This window comes from Colias croceus, chromosome 16, assembly GCF_905220415.1.
Source record: "Colias croceus chromosome 16, ilColCroc2.1".
Classification (NCBI taxonomy): domain Eukaryota; kingdom Metazoa; phylum Arthropoda; class Insecta; order Lepidoptera; family Pieridae; genus Colias; species Colias croceus.
Genome location: NC_059552.1, coordinates 7170604 through 7196208, shown reverse-complemented (window position 1 = coordinate 7196208; position 25605 = coordinate 7170604). Strand labels below are relative to the sequence as shown.

At 32.8% G+C, this 25605-nt stretch overlaps 1 protein-coding gene across 1 annotated transcript; it reads left to right on the top strand.

Annotated features, from left to right (window-relative positions):
• Nucleotides 1–4191: 4191 nt before the first annotated feature.
• LOC123698571 lies at nt 4192–25376 on the top strand. The gene is made up of 2 exons (XM_045645251.1): nt 4192–4261; nt 23426–25376. Exon 2 carries the CDS (start codon nt 23427–23429, stop codon nt 24417–24419), a length of 993 nt encoding a protein of 330 aa, XP_045501207.1. The 5' UTR covers nt 4192–4261; nt 23426; the 3' UTR covers nt 24420–25376.
• Nucleotides 25377–25605: the final 229 nt, after the last annotated feature.

Sequence of the window (25605 nt, the reverse complement as noted above, 5' to 3'; positions counted from 1 at the left end):
AAATATAAAAACCCGCATTCACACAGTTCCCGTTCCTGTGGGATATCCGGGATAAAGCCAATGTCTTATTCTGGGTCTTCTGCAGCTACCTACATACAAAATTTTATTGTCATTGCTTCGGTAGTTTTTACGAGAAAGAATACATCCATCCATCCATCCATCCTCATAAACTTTTGCGTTTATAATATTACTAGCTTACCGCCCGCGGCTTCGCCCGCTTTCTCTAAAACGATTTGAGATTTAAACTATCCTATCTCTCAAGTTGGATCATACTGCACATGGTGTTCGAATTTTATTATAATCGGTTAAGTGGTTTAGGAGTCCATTGAGGACAAACATTGTGACACGAGATTTTTTGTATTAAGATTTTTCAATAAAGTTTTTCACTTGATGAGATAAATAATTTTTGGAAAATACAAAAGTGCACGACTTGTAACCTAATGCTCGTACCTTCGACAAAAAGCAAAATACCTACAATTTAAGTTTTTCGTTAATTTTCAATACCAAACTCCGCACAAGTAGCTAATAAAAATGATACGATTTTAATCAAGCCATGGTGTAAGGTTTCAACCGAAAAATTAAAGCGTTGATTGACGGGAATTTTCGATTTCTTCCTCTACATTTCTTTCCGGTTCAATTTTCTTGAAGCAATTTTTACCAGTAACAGTAGATTATTATTAAATTATGTATTGTATTTAAAATGTTATGTATTTTTAGGATTGAAATAAAAAACATAAACATATACATTATATGCATAGTGTATAGTTGCCGAACCAAGGCAAAACCTATTTTTTGATCGTAGAGTCACAGTTGACAGATATATACTACGTACATACAGTTAGGAAACTAAGCCCCTGCGATGAAATTATGACGTATAGCTATAGGGCTGTTACCTTTTTGATATTTAACCGACTTCAAAAATGGAGGAGGTTATCAATTCGGCCTGTATATTTCTGTTTGCTTTTTTTCACAGTTGACTTTGTGGTAATTTTGAGATTAAAACCCGTTAAAATTAAAAAATGGTGTAGCCTAAATATGAATTTACAAGAAGAAACAATCTCAATAAAATATATACCTTGTAAAAGTAAATAGGTACGTTTTTTTCAGTGCTATATTTCGAAATCTTGTCTTTTTTGGACGCCGAAGACTATTTTAATGTAGGCACCTACCTAAATTATTTATAATGCTTGATATTTGTATGATACATATAAGTATTCAATAATTATTTTAAACCAGAATTAACAATACTTGTATGTAGGTATACCTACTAAATTATTTTTAAAACGATAAATTAAATTAAATTAAAAAACACAAAATATGCAAAAATAAATTAAAATTATTATTATACCAACATAGAACCTCCTTTTATATAACCTTTTTGTTTTAGGATGAAAAAGAAAATAGTTTGACAGGCTTAGTGCTTGACAAAGTGGTAAAATCACGTATCGATAAAAATACAATAATTATTATGATATCTATCTTTTTCTTCCCTAATATTTACGTAATTATGCACATAAATTTAAACAAGATTTTTTAAGGTTTCATTTTTTTAGATTTTCGTGCTCTTCTAGATTGCGTAAAAAATAGATGCGGTCTTTAAACAGACTGGACTCCTAATAGGTACTATTTGTAGCTATCATTTTGGTAGAAAATATGTCAACATAATTTAAAACTCATACGGCCATATCTATAGAAATTAAAAAATAGTCTCTTTTTAACTTGTAGTCAGATACGATACAGATATATATTTATTGAAAGGGCTACAAACTGAAACAATCGATATTTATTTAATGTGAAATGACATCACTATAAACTTTTTTCCATACTATATTCAAAATCTGTGGATGTGTCACCCGCTACTATCGATCCCCCTCAATACCCTCGAAAACACGCTTTATGGGGGGGGAGCCATTTCGAACATTTTGTATGAAGTTTCCTTACTGTATGTATCTGTATATTGTGGTAGAGTGCTCTCTATATCTCTAAAGCCCAGCATTCACTACACGCACCGCGAGCCGAGCCCCGAGCCGTACCAATCCGTGGACAAATCCGTCATCGCCCACACACTACACGAGCGCTGAGTTGCAGTCCAGTCGACTGTGAACTTTGGTGAGCCTTGCACGTATCTATCCTACCACGAAAAAAAGCTCTCTGGCTCTAGTAGTCGGTGCAATGCTTTTAACGCAGAAAAAAAAGCGCGTGTGGGCAAAGGAATAGCTGAAACAACGAAGAAAAAAAGAACGAACGAACTAGAACTGCACATTTGTTTAACATTTTTCAATTAAAATAATATATTTATAATAATAATGACCGATACGAGTAATTGAAGTGAAACTTCTTTATCGGGGTTGGACAAAAATTTTGTGTAACATTTTTGCGTTACGCCGTACGCGTGACATTTTTGCGTTACGCCATACTCGTGACATTTTTAAGGTCATAAGGAAGTTTCACTTCTTACGTGTGTATTTTTATATTTGATTTTACTAATAAACCATTCTTAACATAATAAACATTTTCTGATTTAAAGAACTGAACCTTTTTTCTTTTTAAATAGTTAGGTACTAGAGACGTTACTCGAAATCTGTTATCTAGAATCCACCATAATCCAAATGCGTTGTGATTTATGAATTCTATATATATAATATATTGTAGTTTGTGTAGTATATTTATATAACTATGTGGTATCTATGTACAGTATAATATGTAGTTTATGTAGTATGTAGGCATTTTTTAAATATATTCTTTCTTTTATTTCTTTTTTGCGCTATCCTTATTCTTCTTACATTTCCTTTCCTACCAGGTTGCCTGGCAGAGATTGCTGTGTAGCAATAAGGCCGCCTATTGTGCAAAATTTTTGTACTTCATTAATTTGTACCACATTTCTTATACTCTTTTGTACAATGAAGTGTTATAAATAAATAAATAAATAAATTCTTTTAATCCATACTTACTAATATTATAAATGCCAAAGTAACTCTGTCTGTCTGTCTGTTACTCAAACGACAATCACGCCTTAACTACTGAAGCAATTTGCATGAAATTTGGTATAGAGATATTTTGATACTCGAGAAAGGACATAGGCTACTTTTTATCCCGGGAAATAAGATAGGTTTTATCCCGGCAATCCCACGGGAACGGGAACTATTTTCTTTGGCTGCGCGGGCGAAGCTGCGGGTGGAAAGCTAGTTATTTATAAAATTAATTGTGTATATGGCGAATGACTGACAAGTTCACCGACAAATCCGCGCGCGCACACACACGTACGGATTTGTCCGGCGCGGCTCGGGTGCGGCGCGGCGCTCGCGTCTCCAGACGGCGAGCCCGCGCCGAGCCGCGAGCCGCGCACAACTACACATACACACGCAGATTAGTCCGCGGACTTGTAGCCAGCTACAAATCCAGCGGATGGGTGCGCCTGTGAATGGTACCCATAATGCTTCGAATTATACCTTGGTATATATTATTTAATCTGGACCATAGTACGTAATATTATTGATGGTAATATAGTTTGTAAGTGAAAGAATATTCCAAGATCAAACAACTAAATCCAAACATTACACTCATACAAATATAGACGTTTATGTAAACCTAGGTAATGTATTTTTTATCATAAATACAGCTGCAATCCACGTGCCGCTTTACTAACAACTAGGTACAAGGTAATATAATTCAGGTTTGTACAATATTTGTGTAAGCTTTTATTTATTTACTGTTATTTCATCCTGTGAATATTAAATTTTTGACCTATCTATGCGAATAATTTGGAAATCACAATTTTTAATTTCATTTTATCTTAAAAACCTACCACAGATCACTATAATAGGAGTTAAGAGATTAGATTATTATGTTTTTATGTTAGAATTAGCTGAATTCTTAAAACATTAGTAATCTGACTGTAAAATGTAACAAACCATTGATTATTTGACTTCAAAACAGACCACAAAACAGACAATGCGGCTTGCTGTTCTTAAAAGTTAGACAGCGATATCTCTGAAGATAATAGACAAGTTAACGTCAGTTTGCCATTAATCTCGGATGGCCACTCTGCTTCTTGACAATTTTGACTAGATGGAAAAAGAAGTATACAGTAGGATTTGATTGGATCAGATTTACCACGCCCAGCCAAAGCGCCGCCTACGTTAGCTGGGCGGACGTCAGTAAGTTGTGTTTAAGTCAGTTTGGACTCGGCTTTAGGGGAGACAACATTGTTGTTAAGTTACGTCGCTGGTTCAAGTTTTGTGCAGCTTTCGGCGGGATTCAGGTTTGTACAATATTTGTGTTAGCTTTTATTTATTTACTGTTATTTCATCCTGTGAATATTAAATTTTTGATAGTCGACAAGTCTATGAAATATTATGGCGCCTTATAAGCCATTTGTGTCAAAGAAATAAATGGTTTTAAGTAAAAAACAAAAATATTTAAGGCTTTTTAAATGTAGAATAAATAAAAAAAATGAGAGAAAGTAAATTAACTTAGTAGATGTTTATCCAATTTTTTAGTTTCAAAATGTTTGCGGTTGCAGGTTGATTTTTCTTACTAAGACATTAAATTTATAATTATGTAACGCATACTTAAGTTACTTAAGTAAGCTTTTTTTGTTATCGTAATAATTTAATTTTTTAACAATATTTTTTTTCGATCCTCCTTAATCTTATTTTTGTTCCGTGTCTTGAAAAGGACCCAGTTACGATACTTAGTATTAATTTGTTAATTTTTTATCAATATAGTGTAGGTATTCAAAACACGTTAATTATGATTTTTTTCTCTTACAAAAAAAGAAATAGGTAGGTACCTAAGTCTACAAGGTAGACGTACTTTACAACTAATTTTTAATTAACACCGATTCATTTTTGCTAGATGTTTGATCAAGCAAGCATATTAGATCAAAATAAATATAGGTAGGATAACATCAATTATTAATTATTTAGATCTCGGAACTGTTGTTGTTTATAATTATTATACAGTTTGTTATAATTTTTATCAGTCAAAAAAGTATAGGATATACCTATCATAGAGGATAGTGATCACTTAATTATAATTCTCACTCTCAAAATTACCTTTGCTCGGTAGACCTAAGTACATTCTTAAACTTTTTTTAATCATAATAAAAAATATCCCAATATCAGATCTTAAAATGAGTAAGTACGCTCCTACTTGTAAAAAATTCAAAGAAAAGTAGATGTTAATATCTATAGCTGTCTATGCAAAGCGGACACATTTTTTACTCTGTGCGCAGTAATGGCCGGCAGAGTTTCCCGCGAAAGAACCGTGAAAAAGGGAGGGAAATGCACAATTAAATTATTAAGTGACAGCTGCCGCGGGCTTTTTGCTTGCGGTTAGAGTGGTTTCAGCTCGAATTTTAATACCTCGTCACTTTGTCGCATATTTTTATGAGTAGGTATCACAAGTTACGTTTCTTTTTTTTTAAGTAAAGCTAAGAATTTTATAGTTTTCAATTTATCTTATTCATATATTTAATTATATGTATGATAAATCGTTAGTCTCTACCTACTCTCTCTCTCTATATGCTTCCGAGGATTATTTTTTTCTACTTTGAAAAAAAAATATGTATAGGTACCTAGGTATGTTCGTAGATGTGAAAAACGTCGTATAGGAATGTTATGCCAGTCCCTTAGCCAGTCCTTTCCAAATTTTAAATATTCGGCGGCGAATATTGAGTACTTGATTATAAGTAAATGTTATATACCTAGTTGCGAAGTTGTCTTTACTCGCATAGTTTTTAAATGAAATAACTATATTTATTTGAGGAATCTTAAAACTCATGGAATTATATAATAATTATAATATATATAAAATATAATTATAATATAAAAATATAAAGCCACTTCCTCCCGTCGCAAGTGATTTGCAGCTATATTGATTTCTACCCACATCAATCCAAAACAAAAGAAAATTCCCCACGCTGCCCAAAAATTAGATGAGCCAGTATGCAAATGCAGTGTCGGGAGTGAAATGCTAATTTCCGTGGGAGCTCTTCAAACTTTTTAATCTCATGTGACGTGTCCCCCCGCACTTGACAGGGGGATGATTGAAAGCAGCTCATTTGTATTTTTTATTACTTTTTAATTTTCTTCCAATTTCGCCGAGTGCTTGGATACACTTCATTTCGTCATTTTTCCCGTCTGCGGTTTCGATTTTGTATTTGTTGTCGTGTCCCTACTCCCTTGTAGTAATTGGTAGATAATTAAAAAATTGTAGCTTCAATCGTAACGTTGATATTAGTTACTTACCTAATATTTAAAAGGAAAATCTCGTTTGCATAAATATGACATGACAAGTACAGAAAATATTTATTACCTGCGAGGTGTAATCTACTACCTACGTTCTCTAACGTAACCACTTAATTGATTCCCTATAGAAAATATAACTTACCAATTCCCATAAGTCATTTCATCAATTTATTATTCGCAGTAATTTTTGGTTTGTTTCTACAGGCGAATACAATATATACAGTCAAAATAAAAGTAGCGTAATTTAGTAGAGTTTTAGATAGAGTTTGATCTTTATTGGATCTTGATCATTATTTTTGTGGAGACGAGTACATAATATATTGTTTTTTATGATATAATTATGATATAATATAAAAAAGTCACTAAATAGTGAAATAATAAATTGATATATATATTTTCTCTCATATTCCAAAAAACAAGTACAACTGGGTCAAGCTCTCCTGTCTCAATTGAAATACCTTCAAATTCAATTGCATTGTTATATCCCCATTTCTAATGTAACACTATCCTCTGTACAGATGTGAGAGATAAGTGCGATTCATACAATTTTAAAGAATAGGTACTTTATAATTATTTTATATCGTTGATAATAATCAATATATTTTTCAATTATTACAAGACGGGATATTTTTATTTTTAATATGTTTTTAAAAAGGAAAAACACACGCTTGGTATCAAATTCTTTAAAAAAATCTTGTGAATTAAACTGACCTTCAGTTAAGTTTCATTCAATATATTTTAAAAATACATTTTGATTTCAATTTAGTATCTTATTGATTTTGCGAACTAATGCCACAAAATTACCACCACTACCACCTCGTACTTGAACTCTCTAAGGTTCTATAACACTTAGGTATTAATATTTTGTTCTAAACTGAATTAAGAGTTAAATTTATTTTAAGCTTATTCAAAGATAATTCTATTCTAATTTTTCAAGTATTTTACAAATACATCAGAAAATTCAAAATTCCGCCACACGATCATAAGTCTTCTATCGTTTCACATTTCGAACTAAAGACCTCTTGCATTCTCGTTTCCCTACTTCTTGGCATTTTAATAAGTATGTTCGGAGGCGCGACTAATTTGTCCCACTGTGAATGTACCGTGACCACCGCTGTGACATTTGCGACACCCCACATAAGCCATATTCGTTTGGTGGTAATTCACCGATTTTTTTGTTTGTATGAAGATAATTCGGATGGATGTTCACTAATAGAGCTATTTATTGTTTTCTATTTTTGAAGTGAAACTCCTTTATCGGGGTTGGAAAAAAATTTAGTGTTACATTTTTTCGTTACGCGTGACATTTTTCCGTTACGCGCCATCTTTTTCTTATCCCTACCACGCGTAATTCGACGTATTTCTGTAAAGATGCATATAATATGTAGTAAATTATTTTTTGAAAAATAAGGTCATATTAAGGAGTTTCACTTCTTACGTGTAATATATTATTTGTATATTATAATTGGTAGTTTCTAATAGCCGCGCATTTGTTTTTCCAGCTACAAAAGTTGGTAACATTGCAAGAAGACACAGTTTATCGGTTATACGTTCATTAAATTTAGCAAGTGTGAAACATCTCTTACCTACCTAATTCATCATGAAAATATGCTAGATAATAAGACAGAAGAAGAAGATAAAGGAAAGGGCTATCAAAAAACTTGCTAACAAAAACACTTAAGTGTTAGAAAAACTGTTAGAAATGACGCTTTGATTCCTAGTTTCCGTCTGATTCTGTCACAGACGCACAAATCACTGATCGGAACATGCCCCTTTGTAAATAACACGAGGTTACGTAATATAATTATATAGCGAGGGTCTCACCCTACGATTTTTAGCGGTTTTGTTCTCTGCCACTAATTTCATTCGATAAATACGTGTCGACGTCTATGATTATGCGCTTTGCGACGTGTCAAATTGCTAACAATGTTATAGCACGCTATAGATTGGACAGCGGATGTATTATTAATGATATACCCTGCTGGATATGAGAAGCAGAAATATAGTGCGGTGTTAAAGGTGACGGGAATTTGGAAAAAATATCGATGTTTAAAAAAATATTAATAAGCCCTAACTAAATAAGTACCTAGCCCCTAGGTACCTCATTTATATTTGAGTTTCCTATTCTTTTAACATCATTAATCTGACTTTCACATTCTTGTCTACTTGTAAGTCCAATATTTTTGTTAACCATAGATATCGTCATAGCTAGGTACCATAGTGTTAATTTTTATTTACATTATGCACATGATTTAGGTACGTATAGGTAAACCAGAATCTGATGGCAATTAGGGAAATCAAAATTTTGAGTGTGCAACCCTGGGGAAACTGGACTGAACGATCTTGATACTGCTTATTTTTTATTTTGTCCTCAATATCATTAGTCACATTATATAAGTGGACAATACTGTTCTTAATAATGAGATATCCACTTAATATTTTAAAGGTACATACTTACATGTATAATATACATGTAAGTATGTACCTTTAACTTATACATATTACTTTTATACAGGTAATACATATTATTATTTACACATACCTATATTTGTATATTCATTACCAGTATGCCATGTGAAAATATCGATATAATGTTAATGTAGATCAAAACTGCTTATAATTTTTTTATAAAATAAAATAAAACTATGTTTATTTTCGTAAGTATAAAATTGACTTGTACAGCTTGGACTTGACGAATAGCCGTATTGGAAACTCCTTTAATAAGTTTTCATAAAATTATACGTATTCTAATCAACAAACAATATTATAGCACAGTTGACAGATATATACTACGTATTATAGTTACCTAAATATTATAATCTTTTTTAATTTAAAGTATCAAAACGGGTAAGTCCAATTTACCAATAAAATCTTCAAAATTGAAAATTGTGATGTGTTTGACCCTTCTTCATCGAATGTTTTTCTATACACATTATAAACAACACCTCTTGCTTGTGATCGCAGCGGCTTTTTCGACATTTTCGAAGAATTTTTAGGCAAAATCCTAAAAATTATTCATCAACTGCAAAAAAGACAAATAATTTGACAACCAATTTGATAGTTGTCAAATAAGTTGCCACATGAAAATCTTTTATTTCTTAAATATAAATATATGCCATCAGATTCTGGTAGACCTATACAATACAATATTGCTGTTACAAAACCTATGAGCTTTAATTATAGGTATTGTATAAAGCTTATAATTTAATCAAAAATAAAGCTTTTCTACCGAAAAGCTCAAAGCATTATGGTATCCCATTCATGATTCAGCATTAGAATAAAAATAACTGCGTTAAAAACAACCGACTTCAAAAAAAAATTCGGTTGTTTTTAACGCAGTTATTTTTATTTAATACTTTTTAGGGTTCCGTAGCCAAAATGGCAAAAACGGAACCCTTATAGTTTCGTCATGTCCGTCTGTCCGTCTGTCCGTCTGTCCGTCTGTCACAGCCGATTTACTCGGAAACTATAAGTACTACAGTGATGAAATTTGATGGGAATATGTGTTGTATGAACCGCTACAAAAATATGACACTAAATAGTAAAAAAAAGAATTGGGGGTGGGGCCCCCCATACATGTAACTGAGGGATGAAATTTTTTTTTTCGATGTACATACCCGTGTGGGGTATCAATGGAAAGGTCTTTTAAAATGATATAAAGTTTTCTAAAAAACATTTTTCTTAAAGTGAACGGTTTTTGAGATATCAGCTCTCAAAGTCGTAAAAAGTATGTCCCCCCCCCTCTATTTTTATAACTACGGGGTATAAAATTCTAAAAAAAATAGAGGTGATGCATGCTAATTAACTCTTTCAACGATTTTTGGTTTGATCAAAGTATCTCTTATAGTTTTTGAGATAGGTTGATTTAACTGTAATTTATTATATTTGCTGCTACGGAACCCTTTGTGCGCGAGCCCGACTCGCACTTGGCCGGTTTTTTAGTGTATTTTTCAACACGAATCAAACGAGCCCAAACTCGATAAAGTTGAGTCAATATATTACTGAGTTCCTATGGCCACCTTCCGATTCCATCATCAGATCAGCTCCATGTCATGATAATGTTTCATCGCTATCCAATTTACATTCGTATACAAAATTTCAGCTCAATCGGTTACCGGGAAGTGAATCAAAGTTACTTGCTACATTGAAATTAAGTCATCGAGTACAGACAAAAATGCTCATAAAATAAAAACTACTAGGCCTAGCCGAATAAAATTTTTATGGGACCAATTCGACACCATCCCGCATCGAACAAAAAAAGAATCACGTAAATCGGTTCAGAAACCTCGGAGTAATCGGTGTACATACATAAAAAAAAAAAAAAAAAAAAATATACCGGCCGAATTGATAACCTCCTCCTTTTTTTTGAAGTCGGTTAAAAATGTTCTTCAATTAATGACAATCGTTAGAAACAGCATATTTTAACTGTAAAACAACACCCCTTTACGAAGAAATGTTGCACCCACCGATATTGAAGGTGGTAACAAAGGACAAATTAACAAGAATCTCTTTTAAAAACAATTAGGCAATAATGAAACGGATCCAAGTTGACGGGCTTTAATTAGCATCGGAACAGCGGGTGGTTTCCGTAATTCCGATATCCCCTAGCGTCTTTCAAACAAATAAAAGTTGGATTAAAACTCCGTCTGTTTGAAAGCGGCGTGATGAGATTGCTTGTTATTCTATGGCGAGTGGATATTGGAGGTATTTTACTGGATATCTTGTTGGGACTAATAGATTATTGTCATTGTGATATGTACAAATATTACCCTCTATAGGAAAAAGACTATTGAAAGAGTGGATTTTATGTCCTAAGTGTAGGTTTTTACACCTTGAAAATTTGAAATGGACTGGACTGCGGCAACATGTTGGAATCACTGAACTCTTACTGAACTTTTTCGATGTGTGAAATGTATACCTATGCAAAAATCGTATCAAAAATGATAATTCTATTTTTTTACTATTTTAATAAGAAACAAATAACAAAGATAAGACAAATTGACTGTAATCCTAATCCATTAAAAATGCTTGCAGCGGCCATATTGTTTTTCTCGAATTAGCTTGCGACGCGACGTCTTGGGGTGGAAAGAATAGCGCTAATTAATCAAGAGTCGCCCTAAGGAGTCGCCATCCACTGATTTCCATGGAGACAGGAGATCCATAGACTATAGAAATCGCCCGCGAACTTCAGCTAATGCTTTACTTTGTGGAACGACAATCATAGCGGATTGAATTTTTGTTTGGTCGCATTTCGGTTTTATTAAACATCTCCCTAGCAGCTTGCGGTTAGTCGTAATCCCTCTGAGATTAATGTTTGCACGGCCATTGAAGCACGCGTTTTGTTCTTTTCAACTTTTAAGTGAACGGATTAAGAGGATTTTATTGGACAAATGCTGCCGGAGGAATGTAACGTGTTGAATTGCAGTTTCAGGTGAAAATTGTGATGTGGTGTATCCATTTTATCGGCTCTCTTATCGGCCTAGATACACTCTATAGACTGTCTTTAGTCTAAAAAATACGTAACTAATATTGGCAATAAAATAGATAATAGTACAAATATCTAAGTACCTACATTATAAGTTAGAAAATTCAGTAATCTCTTTATAATTTGTTGGTAAAGGTTTAGCAAAAACAAATATAAAGTATATTTAATATCACCAAATACCTGTAGATCATAAATTCTAACTATTCAAGAATAAGTAATATCGCACCGTATGTTTGTAAGCCGCCCAGCAATATTAACGTTGAGATTTATGCGCAGAAAGTTTTTAATATTTATGGGCGCGCAATAAATTCTTAGCGACGAGATTTCGTGGGGAAAGGTTTATTATTTCCTTGTTGGGGGAGAATCAACAAGTTTCAAGTTGTTTTTACTTGGATACGCAGCAAGTTATAGCATCAATATTTAAATGTCGGGAAAGGTTTGAAACAATCCTTAGAATCAATTATAATGAGCCTTGTTAATTTTCTTAACACACACCTGACACACCAAAAATAAATCTGTGGTAGGTATAAGCTACTGATAAATATTTATATAAATTCGAATGTAAATAATAATCGCTATAGACTTAACGAACCAAATATTATATCCTATTAAGCAACAGGATAGAGCCTTAATGATCTAGGATAGAGCTGAAAACTTTAACATGAAACATTGCTATAAGTACTAAAAAAGAATTATAAACTTAGATAGGTACCTATATTTACACCTACAGCATGTGTGGCAGTCACTAAAATATATCTTGGTCATAAATGTAAAGCTGCAGTATTGTATGTATTTTCATAGTTTCAATAAAACGAAAATAAATTACCCAACATTCAGCAGTTTATCATTCAATTCAAAACTTACAACCCTTGAAGGGAATCAATTCGCCGTGTGCTCAATTCAGATCCCTTACAAATTACCTTAAGAGCATTCCATTAGATTTCATCTGCGGCTGACTTACAATCATTATTAGCTTCAGACAAAGGATGAAGGATTAAGATTCAGGGAGATATTTCAGATGAGATTTGAGTCTGTCCGCACCATTGTTATTTAAGATGGACGATGAAATTGGTGAGCCATTTCATAATTGTGATTTATTTGATAGATGCTTGAAGCTGTTTGTATTTTGTGTAACGATATTTAATTAAATGTAAGCCCTGAATATTGATAATTAATTTCCGTAGTGAAAATATGAGTATTTACGCTCTACTGTTTTATTTGTATAAAGGCGAGAGGTCCACTTTTTATTTTATGCTTTAACCTGAAAAGATCTTGATGACTATTGAACTACTATTAATTTATTTATAGCATTCGCTATAAATAATAATAAATAGTCATTTTGGCTAAAGTAATTCGATTGCTTCGCGTTCAGAAATACTTATTTTAAATAAATAAAGGTAATATTTTATTCCTCATTCCTGTTAGTAATCAACTTTTACACAAACGTTAATAACGGTTCATTAAAAACTCCATAACTCGTCTGTTTGATGTTCTGAGTGCTGAGTGAGTAACATTTCCCTTGCCGACACTCCTCTATTGTTCTTGGGGTGACAAGTGGGTACATTAATTCAATTCCACTATTACTTCAGTGCTTCAAACTATGAATGATTTGAAACGCGATAGACGCTCAATTTTCATCCCAGTTATGTTAGAATTATAATATTTCATGCTATGGTTATACTATTCATAAAAATTTTTCAACAGATTTATATTTTATCTCATGAGTTACAGAGCAATTCTTCATTATATTTTTTATTATTATTATCTGTGACCCGATTCTATAATCTATTTCAATTTACCAGCCACCTAAATTTAAGAAAAAAATGGTTCGAAATTCAAACTCGACAACTTTTTTTAAATGAGAATGACGATAGTTTTAAGTCATTCAGCCTAGTGCGGTTGAGTGACATCGGGATGTACACACTACACGCTACATATAGATATGTAAAGGGATGTCCACACATCCCGCCGCGGCAAACAATGGCTTTCAGTCCGTTCCCGCAGCCGCTATTGTCACGGGATTCGCTGGGTTTCATTGTGAATGCACTGTTTTAGAGTACCGTTTAAATTACGAGTAGATAGATTTTTATAGTTTCAACGATTTTAAATGACTGCAGTTCGGATACTGTTAAAGTGTGTATAAATGTCAAATTATCTTGAATTTATAATAATTTATGTTTATGGGTTGCAGGTATGTTTGTAATCTATTCTACAATAATTAGATATAGGCACAGATCTGTGGATATAGGTCTACATTACATACTACATATTTAGCAAAAATTGTATTCCCATAATATATCACTCAATTTTAAGTCACAAGTCAGACAAGTATTATTATATTCTCAATTATTGTATATACATAATTATAACAATAATTTTGTATGCTAAACTTTTAGTCAGAAGTCTATTGATAAAGTTTTACGTAGTCAATAAAACTCGACTAAGTTGAACGTCTATAATATGTTAGTCGAGAGCATTTAAATCACGCAGACGTGCGAGGCTGACTGGAGCACCAGAGCAAACATAAGATTTAATCTAATTCTCACCGTGTTTGTTTATTTCATTTGTAGTACTTAGGCAAAGTCTGGCAGATATGTGAATTCATGATTCGTATTAAAGGTTGATTTTCTGGAATTTTTTTTATTTTTATTTGTTTGTTGTATCTTTAGTTATGTTATACACACTATAGTGTTATATACCTACGTTCACTATATGTATAGTGATACAAAAAACAAAAAAAAGTAAAACTAAGTGCAGTACATAATTGATAAAATTTACTTCGATGTCCATGTTAAAAGAAAATAAATATTCACAGCTTGCTTGGTCTATCTTCATAAATTCGGAGATTCGGAGTTTCTAAATTTTAAAAGCAAAATGTTTCCAAATCCAGAAAATTTTAAAAATTCCCGTTCTCCATGCTCTGTATCTCAGGTTTCGATATCGGATACACGTATTAGCTTTGAACATTTTGTCTATTTGCATAGCTCCAAGGGAGCCGTGATGGAGCGGTACACGCTAACCCACTCAGTGTAGTGTATCGTGACACGTTGCAGATTTTTGTATTCCAATAATATATGGAATATTCCGTTCTGTATCCTGTGCTATTTGTTTATGGAACTGTGAATACCTAGGTATAAATCAATGGATTTGTAGCTATGTGTTTTGATGTTGTTTTTTTTTTGTTTTCCTAAACTATGAGGGCTTATTCGGAGCTCTTTTGTGGAATTTTGAGATTGAAATTTTAATTGTTATTTATAATGAAGGTAAGCAGTTCATACTACACACATTTTATAACATAAGTTATTAATTAATTACAAAAAGATACGGTACAAACATAAAATGGAAAAAAATATTCGAATATCAAAATCTGTGTTACCGTCGGATCAGTTCATCATTTGGTCTTTGTAAGTTAGTAGTAATATAATATTATGAGCTAAGAAGTGATAAGCATATACCATAGGTATATTATAAACTAGCTGCTCCCTGCGGTTTCACCCCCGTGGCTCCGCTCTTGTAGGTCGTACGTGATTATATATAGCCTACCTCGATAAACAAACAAACACCGAAAGAATTTTTCCAATCGGACCAGTAGTTCCTGAGATTAGCGGGTTCAAACAAACAAGCTCTTCAGCTTTATAATATTAGTATAGATAAGCATAGTTACTGCACCCTGGACCATAAAAACAAGAGTTATTAATAATTTTTCCCGTAATTGATGTTGGATAACAATAAGAAGTAGCCCCTGGGCAGTGGGTGGCGTATTTGTGTAATTGTGAGGGGACATTACTGGATGCGATGACGGTATTGTTTCTCAAAGACATTACAGAATGCGTATATCTATATGTATTAGAACTAGCTTTCCGCTCGCGGCTTCGGCCCCATTGTCTAAGACCTAATATAAATAAGTATGCTAAAAGTTAAAACCTTCCTGTTGAATTTTTATTAAAAAAAAAACTGCATAAAAATCAAAAACTGTGTACAACTAAATGATCTAAGGTGTACATACATACAGACAGGAACAGATAATTAGATACATATTACCTACATGTAACATTTATTGCAAGCCTCGCGTAAACGGGGGCATTACACTCAAATTATTGTAGTTGGGAAGTCTCTGACTCTAAAACTAGGACTGTTTGTGAAGTAATCAATTTGGATATCTAAGTTATATGTACTTTCCTCCTTATGTGATACTTATAAAATTCAGGCAGGATGGTTTGATGTGAACACATCAAAATATTCATGTAAATAATGTATTTTAGGTAGCTGGTATTCACATAACAAAGCTTTTAATTTTTTAATGGAGTAATTCGTATCAAACAGTAAACCATTAAAATCCATTAATGCATAAATTACACAATCATACGAAATTTAAACTCAAAAAGTACAAAAACGAAATGTAATTTAAAACCATTATGTAGACGTAAAAATCCACGTAGCTACGCCGTAGCACCGTAGCTACCTGTTCTACGGGTACGACACAAAGTAACCGCGCGCTGAATACGACAGAGAACTACGAAATGGATAAATAATGGATGCGGCATTATACAATTATTATGATTAAATGACAAACAATTTTCATTTTAGCTGTTGCAATTATCATCTAATGCTGGGTGCAACGAATGCAATTGTGTCAAAACGTGTATGAAACATTAGAGAAGAATCATATGCGTTTTAACTTCATTTTCGCTTCTTTGCTATTTGAAAACGTATCTGGTACAGAAACAGAACAGTTAAACTAAATTAAATTATTGAATTATGAAATGATAGGTTTTTGTGTTCAACAAAGGTACACGCATGATGATTATTAACTATATAGAAGAATTTTAGGCAAGATATTATATTCATTGTTAAACTCAAACGTTTATTTATTCAATTAGACTTTTTATAAAAGCACTTTTGAATCTTCATAAATCTGTCTTTATGCTATTCATCATATAATATTAATTTAATTTTATATTTATTTAATTCATCAAATAATATTAACTTAATTTTTATCAACTCAGTTTAATAAAATGAAAGTTTTATTCAGACGATCGTTAAACAGTATTTGGAAAATTGTTATCCTGTTTGTTATTTTGTACATCAATGTGCTTGCTTTGATGGAACATAGACGACAGTTTGCTTTTGTATAGAGATACGATAACGCTTTTATTAGGCTCCGTACCGAGAAAATAAAATAAAAGTAACACTCGCGACTCAGCCTCGTAAAATATTGAGGAAAATAGCGTGTTGGGAACAAAACAGTCGGTTGATGGAAATTCTCTGCTGTTTCCTTTTAAAAATGTATAAAATATATATATATACTTTAATAAAGTATAAAAATTATTCTTTGGTGGAAATCGATGGCCGTGATGGTATCATGGTACATTAGTTAAATAGGGCTGATGGCTTCAATTGTGAAGTTGTGTATAAAGGAATTATATTTTTTCTTCATTCAATCAGTAATATAAGAAAACATTGTAAGGAAATTGACGTATTTTATTTCCGAAATTGCATACCATGTGATAAATAAATAAGTCAAACGTAGTAGATCAAAATCACATACAAATTTATGCTGATATTGATGAAGATGATGATGATGAAATACATGAAGTTAATATCCATCTTTTACAATGGCAGAATTTAAGTACACCTCAAAATATCCGGTTCATCAAATTTTGTAATACACAATCACGAGGGGTGTATTAATTAATTAGAAACGATAACTTGTTATTTCGCCTTTGATTAAGACGAGGCGAGCGTCGTTGTAAGATTTACTAAGTATACATAATTAAGGGAATTGAGCGTGTGGTGTTGATGATAATTATGTGTTAGTTTGAATATATTAAGTCGTGCTGTAATTTTATGCGAATACGATGTAAAATAATTAGAGAGCGTTGGTTTTAGTTTTAAAATTTGTTTGAGTTAACTGTATTATAAATCACATCAATACATATCTAGTGTATTGATGTTCATTAAAGTAGGTACGCCAATAGTATTGATTTATTTATTTATTACGATTACTAAGAAATAAGAATCACATCTTTGACTGCATCAGATAGATTCTATCTTCTACTCTAATTATCACGGAATATTCTATATTCTATTATTTGCGAGTCGAGAGAGTGTGGGGTGTCACTTAAATACATTCTATTTTATCATAAAAAAATCTCCATTTCCTAGATTTAAAGAGTACGGAGAGAATCATTCATACGCTATCGCTCATTCAAGCGTCATTACATTCGTTCATTCTTCTCTCGTGTTATATACCTAATCGCTCCAAAGATCTGCTAGGGAAATTGACTACATCTGTACGCTTCACTGATAATGAAATATCAATGTTATTTATTTTCCCTTATTTGCTTACTTTATATTCGTATCTTGTAAATGTATTTGAGGAAATTACAAAAATGCTAGCTTACCGCTTCGCCCGCTTTCTCTAAAACGATTTGAGATTTAAACTATCCTATCTCTCAAGTTGGATCGAACTGCACATGGTTTAGGAGTCCATTGAGGACAAACATTGTGAAACGAGATTTATATATATTAAGATTTCATACCTATAAATTTTATAGATGTTAATTTATATTGTATGAACTCAATGATTGTATGTGTGTTTTTCAATACGTTTTCAGATACTTGTAAACTAATTTCTTGTTTGTATGAATTTATAGATAGAAATCAAAATATTAAATGAACCCTTTGTTTTCTTTTGGATGTTAAAAAATTGTGGAACGCGAATCAACAAATACAAACAACAAATAGAAGTCAAAAAATAAAAAATTGTATACTCTGGACATGTTTTCCCATCTCTAATTAATGTTAGTTGATTTTTATTTGCATACCTATCCACATCGATCCTAGTGTAAAAAGAATAAAATTCACTTTATGTCTGTAGTCAATAGCTGTATCTGTGTTGGTGTTTTTTCTTACTTTTTGTGGCGTATCCGGTTAGTTTGTTTAGTGCAAGAAGCTTATATCTAATACACTGGAGATTTCGCTAAGAGCATTGACGTGTAACAAGAAAATATTGCCCAGTTCATGTTTTTTATCACTTTCACACCTAACTTGGTATTGCCACTGTTAATACGAAGTTTTCCCAAGGCTACTATGTATGCTGTAATATTCTGTGCAAAAGGTTAGTTTTTGTACATGAGTTTGTTGATAAATTGCCAAAAACGTCATTCAGAAGCATTGTTGGATGAGACAATTATTATTTATGCTAAATAAAATAAGTATCTGAACCAATTATTAAAAAGCGATACTCCTTGATTATGGGTAGTCACCATAATAAAATTGTAGCAACTCTCACTTTGTCAATATGGCATGTGTGTCAAAAAAATTGCGTCGCTTCGAATATTTAAGTTAAAATTGTTGCTTATTTAATGAATATTTTCCGAATATAATGAATGCATTGTATTGTGCAAAATTGCAGAAGTGTTTGGACACCAAATTCTGGCATAGAATTTCACAGGCAAGTGTATATTTACGTTATTTACAATATTCCTCAATACTCCTGCATTTACCTGTTTAGAATCATTTCAATGGCAAAAATTGTCTAATTTAGCATCATTTTAGTAAGCAGTCATGTTAAATTTGTTATTTCCCCAAATACTTTATCAATTTTCAACAAGTTTTCAATAAACAAATTTAACAAGTAAGGTAACCATGATGACGAGTTTTTATGGATAGCGAGGAGAATATATTGTAATAACAATATTATGATGAAAATTTAGAACACCATTTTAAAGATTGTTGTTGTGATTGTTGTTGTTACTAGTAATGAAACAACACACGACATCGGTGTTGCACTCACATGTAATTAAAAGATTGTTCGTTTTTACATTGAAATTTATACTTTTTTAACTTACCTTATATTTTTTTGTTTTACGTATTTCAGCTTTCCAAAAAGTAAAATAAAAAGAAATATATGTGCCCATCAAGGTTACTGAGGATTACCACCCAGAAAAAAATACCTTTTGAAAAATAAACTTTGTAAAGTTAGCTGAAATTTGTGCAAGGCAGCTAAACAGTTTTTCTTTGATAATTTTGGCTTGAAATTGACCAGTCGAAGCAACGCGTTTAAAAAGAACATCTGAGTAGCTTACAATTTGGTAAACAGCATCTGATGCAAAACACAACTTTCCTCTATTTACAAAGGATGTTAATGCTATATATCGGTTCATATCCAAGCTTTGTAGCCAAAAGTTATTTAAAACTATCATTCTATACCAATTAAAATTGTATGTACCTATAAAGTATGACCATAATATTATAATATAAATACTGTTAAAAATATACCTATGTCGTTATTATTTATAGACCATGATTTTTAGTTTTTTCTATTTTGAAAAATCCTGAATTTACAAACCAGCGTGGTCACTCAACAGAAAGAGACAAAAAACATGACTGATGTCATTCTAGGTCATATTTTCTTGTTACAAGTTAATGGTCATAGTGCAATCTCCAGTGTATTAGATATAAGCTTCTTGGTTTAGTGTAATGACATCTGCATGCAAAATTATGACAGTGAATCGGTTTAAGAATTATCAAAAAGCTATGAAATCGATCTATGAATTGTGAAATATATCGTAGCTTCCCACCATTTTTTTGTATAACGAAACATTGATTATTGATATTCTATTCTAGCAATATATACAATATTAATTTCTGACCTATTAGTTAATGAGAATAAGTGAGGGCTTTAAAAAATATACTATTGATTAAATATGAGCAGTTAAATTTTTTGTACTTTCTTAACTGAAGTTACCTTTACTCGCGTTTTAATTACAACAAAATAGAATTAGATACCTTCCGGAGTCTTCTACAGACAATGCCCAAGCCATAAATCATAATGTTTCAACCGTCTGTCTGAGTAAAGTACACTCAGTCGGATAATCGGGTACGTTTAAAAGCTGTCACCGGCTTAGCTCCCCCACCACCCTAGGGGGTGGCACTTCACGTGCGTTTTGACGCGATTATCATACCCCGACGGTATCTGAGCGCAATATTGTTTGCGGCCACGCTGTATAAGGGTTGGATGCGGCTTAATATTGTAGAAGGATTTTATGTTAGGGTATTTCTTAATACGTAAGATAAAATATTTGTTTTTTATTGTGTGGTTTCGTACTAGTAACCAGTTAGGCTTTTAATTATTAATTGTAATTTTTAGTTTTGTTGCTATAATAACTAATAATAAATATAAAAAAAACTTAAAGCATAAAAAGTTACCTGGACGCGGATTCAATCCTGCCTCATGATAGCCCTTTTTTCTATAGGTACTTCAACTTAATGTGAAAAAATACGTGTTATGTTATTGGTATATAATGTATTATGTATATACAAGACTGTATAAGTATTAAAAGTCTATTATTGAATGACATGGATTTATAATCGTAATTTCACACACAGCAACGAAACTTTTCAAGTGGCAAACAAAAAATTCCTAAATTAGAACATCCAAAGCATCGTACATCCCTCGCACTCTTTAACCACCCAGCCGCGAGCGACGTTTTTGAATCTGTGCTTCCTTTGTGACGGTTTTAATATGGAAATTAACGTTCGCTGCCGTGTGACAGAACACCTCCACAATCATATTATTTAGCCGTAAAAATGCCACGCCATTAGTCTTTATGTCGATGGTATAAAATTCAAAATTGCACGCCAATCTGCGGTAAAATCAGTGTAATATAAGGATTAGACCGCGATAATTAATTTTTTATACGTTCAATGTTTTGTGGTTTTAAAAGCTCTTAGGGATCAAGCGAAAAGGACGCTACATTTCACTAGAGCGATAAATTCATTTGTTAAAAAAGAAAAGAAAAAGATTTTCGAATTTTGCAAGAAATTAAAAAGTATTAAATTGTTTCATGAATTTTCTTCCTATTACAAAAATACATAAGAATTCTTGGTTTTTTACTTCACATAAATTCTTCGTTATTTACTTCAATCAAAAATCAGGACGAGAAACGTTCTGATTTTTGAAATAAATATGAAAAAAATACTTATTTGTATTTAATTTTGTAGATTGTACACATTTCGTACAACTAATATTACCTATTACGTATTCGTTCATCATATTATAACGGAATTTCAACATCGACACTCGCAAACATATTCCACATTCGAACCATAATACGACACGAATTACGTACATTTTTATACGAGGGTGTACGTCATATTTGCCTACCTACCTAAGATTTCATCGCTTCACGCTTCTGAATAGATAGCTCTGAAATTTATTGTACAGCTCCCCTACACCTCCCCCTCCCTTTTCCATTGTCACACAAATCCGATGTATCGTATCGTTTTCACTTGAAAATCGTTCAATGATATGTATGGTAATGTGACATTTAATTCGTATCATTGAGGGTTTATTAAATGAGAGCGTGGGTGCGTATCCTTTGTCTGATCGACTCGTTAAGTTTACATTGTATAATAAATCTGGGTACTTGTGTGTGATTTTGAATATGTTGTAAAATGTGGATGGGTTTTTGAAGTAGGTACTTATTATAACGGTGTTTTAATGTTTTTATTTTTGATGGTTTTATTCTTAATTTTAAAAGAATGGAGCCTCTGAACTGAATCTATTTTTTTAATTAGTTACTATCGGATAGTCATAAAACATTTGCAAAGAAAGCTTTCTCTTTGTCCGCGACTGCGAGGCTAAATCTAGCTACAAAGGTAGCTAGATTAGAAATAGATAGATTTTACGACGATGACGAGCGACATGACAGAGGGCAAACAAACACAATTTCGCATTTATAATTTTTGTAAAGATTAATGTTTAAAAAGCTTACTTACACTGGTAGCGCAAAGAGCAGATTATAACAGCTGTTATGCATATACATAATATCTTTGATACAAAAACGGAAAATATTATTTTTAAACCAAATTTTGTCGAATATTTAAGTTTTTTTTTCAAGGAGCTTAATTTCATAATATAAACAAAATCTCTCTGCGTACATACAAAGTGCGTGCTATGTTGGTATGTATAAGTATCTTATATGTTTAATGTTTGTTAGAATGTGTGTTAGCTATAGAGTTAATCTTAGTATCATATAGGCAGGTACCTATAAAAAAGCAAGTTGATTGGTAGTACGTTACTTTATTGATATTATGCTCAATCTATATTCTTGCAATTAGTGATTATTATACTTTACACACTAATATACAGTACTGCGTATAATTTTCTCCCCCAATATTAAGTCGTAGGTACCTATCTGTATTCTGGTGAGTGGTGTGTATGAAATTGCGAACTGAGACAAATTCAAATACGGATATTAATAAGAAGAGTGTCGAACCAACGAGCTCACGAAACGCGGATGTATCCGAATATTGCCAATAAAACCGCGTTGAGCTGAAAAATCGATGTCGACAGACGAATGAGTACATCACTATACTTACGCGAGTTATAGCTAAAACAAACATCACTCGGTAACAAGATGACGGGATTCTATCGTATCAAGTTTATGATAGGGAAATAGACTGCGGATCTTCTTATTATGCTAGGTATAACTAGATTTTGCATAAGTACTATATTGTGTATGTGTATTTTGTATGCTGTCTGTTTTATTCTAGCAAATTTAATCACGTATACTCTTCGTATATCTACTAATATTATAATTACCTACTTAAAAACTTCTAAGTATATAAATCCTAGTGAAAGTGCGAAATAAACCTAATTTGTTTGTATTGTTTGTTACAGAATGAGCTCCGTGCAAGAGGAGAAGCTTGCTGATGGTACTCAAAAGACCCATGTGCGGGAACTGCGAAATACTGAACTTGTATCTAGATTATTAGCGGCAACTCCTCCATATCTCTACAGCGCTTTACCACTTCAACCTCATGCGTTCTTCTTCAGTGAAATGCTGCGTTCCTTCGTCAATGCACGCCAAGGATGCAGACCGCCTCATTTCCATCGTCGCTTTAAACGCCGCTCCCACAAATATTTTGCTGAAAACGAAAATGACTGGAGACGGGAATGGCCAAAACAGGATGAAGAGAAAAAAGAAGAAATCAGACCTGAAGTACCCCTTGAGCTCACTGTAGATAAACAACCTAGAATCCATTGTGATCCATCCCCTAGAAGGCTGTCACCGAAAGCTGAGCCACCGAAATCAAGTGGCAGTCCAGGTCCACCCGGCAGACAGTCCACATTCGTTGACGTTGGTACAGAAGAACTGCCAAAACCGTCACCTTGTGTAGGTAGAAATATTGAACCGACTGTCTCACCGTCTAGCCTGATTCTTCCACCTCCGCCACCTATGTGGTATCCGCCACTTTACAATCCACAGTTTGGCGTTGATCCTCTTAACTTCTTTATAGATCTACGTGTATCCGGACATATTTATGATAGAAAAAGAGCTGCTGAAAGCATGGAACAAAGCGCACCTGAATTACGTCCGGAAGAGTCTTTAGAAAAACGATTGGGCAAAGATTTTGGACAAAGACCGCGGCATTTATCGGCTTTCTCTGTTCCTGTCCGTGGCGCTAATGCTAGTTTAGACTCGGACAAATATTTTGAAAGAACCACTGATCATGTTGGCAAGTCAAATGGTACATCGTACGTTATGAAGAATCTAAAGCGTTTATATGATGATTTATATGCTCACGAACAAAGAGGAGACGCCAAAATAAGTAAACTTGATAATCCAAAGGCAGAATCGTCTGATGCTGAAGATGAGAATATCATTGATTAACGCATTTTCTTCGTTAAGTTAATAGTATTCATTAGTTATGAGTACGTAAGTTTTTATTCTAGTCAAAAATTACTTGTAATCTTTAAAATAACTTCTAGTCATATTATTGTAGGTACCTATGTTATTATCAAAGCTTTTTCATATTGCCGTTGAATAAATTTAAATAATGTTTAATGATAACTCGATTCATTATTATAAAGTATAGATAAGAAATCTGAAACATTAATTTTAATTGCAAACATAATTAATTATAGGTATACCAATTATTTAAGTACTTACGGATTAAAATAAGGTTCTTAAAGTTTTTGTCAACTCGGAGTAGGTACCTACCCAATTTTCATATTATCTCAATCTGTAATTAATACCAATGGATAGCGTTACACAGTGCGAGCAACTAAAGCGACAATATGACAGTACAGCTACTGTGCTTGTGTACTTGCATGACTTTAGCTCGACTCGCCTCTCTCGATGCAAACTGCTGACGTTGCAGTAGACTGTAGCTACTGCACCAATGATAAATGTACTCGCATACTTCGTCCTACGTATTATGTCTTGTGCATTGCTTTTCGCAAAATACGTAGTCCCAAGCTTATGAACTACTGTCATTTCGCAAAATGATGGGAGTTGCTAGTGCCGATGCCGCGGCCGTCGCGTCGCGGTTGTGGCGAAAGACGACGAGTGGCGAATAATAAAATGTAACTCGAACACAAAACTAACGCACTTGCACATGACAGTAACTCGTATGTTGCGGTCACATGATGCGAGTAGTAGCACCTCAACTGATTTGGATGCCAAGCCAAGTATATATTGTTCTGTGGCCAAGTCGCTCTTCGTAACCTATCTATAAAATATAATTCCATTATAATGTTATATTGATTCTAATAGTTATATATTTTCAACATTCAGTAAATCTAGGTTACAAACTAAAATCATGTTCATTGGTTATCCCAAAGCTCTGTGCCATAATATAAGTGTGATGTACGTTTTAACTTGATATTTCTTGAATTTCAATTAAAATTTATATTCCTGTTAGTGTGTGTTTATTTATTTGCCTTTCTCCCTTTTATGTATGACTAAAACCCGCAAAGTTCCCGTTCCCGTGGGATTTCATGGATAAAACCTAGCCTTGCTCAGTGAAGATGCAGCTTTCTAATGGTGAAAGAATTTTGGAAATCGGTCCAGTAGT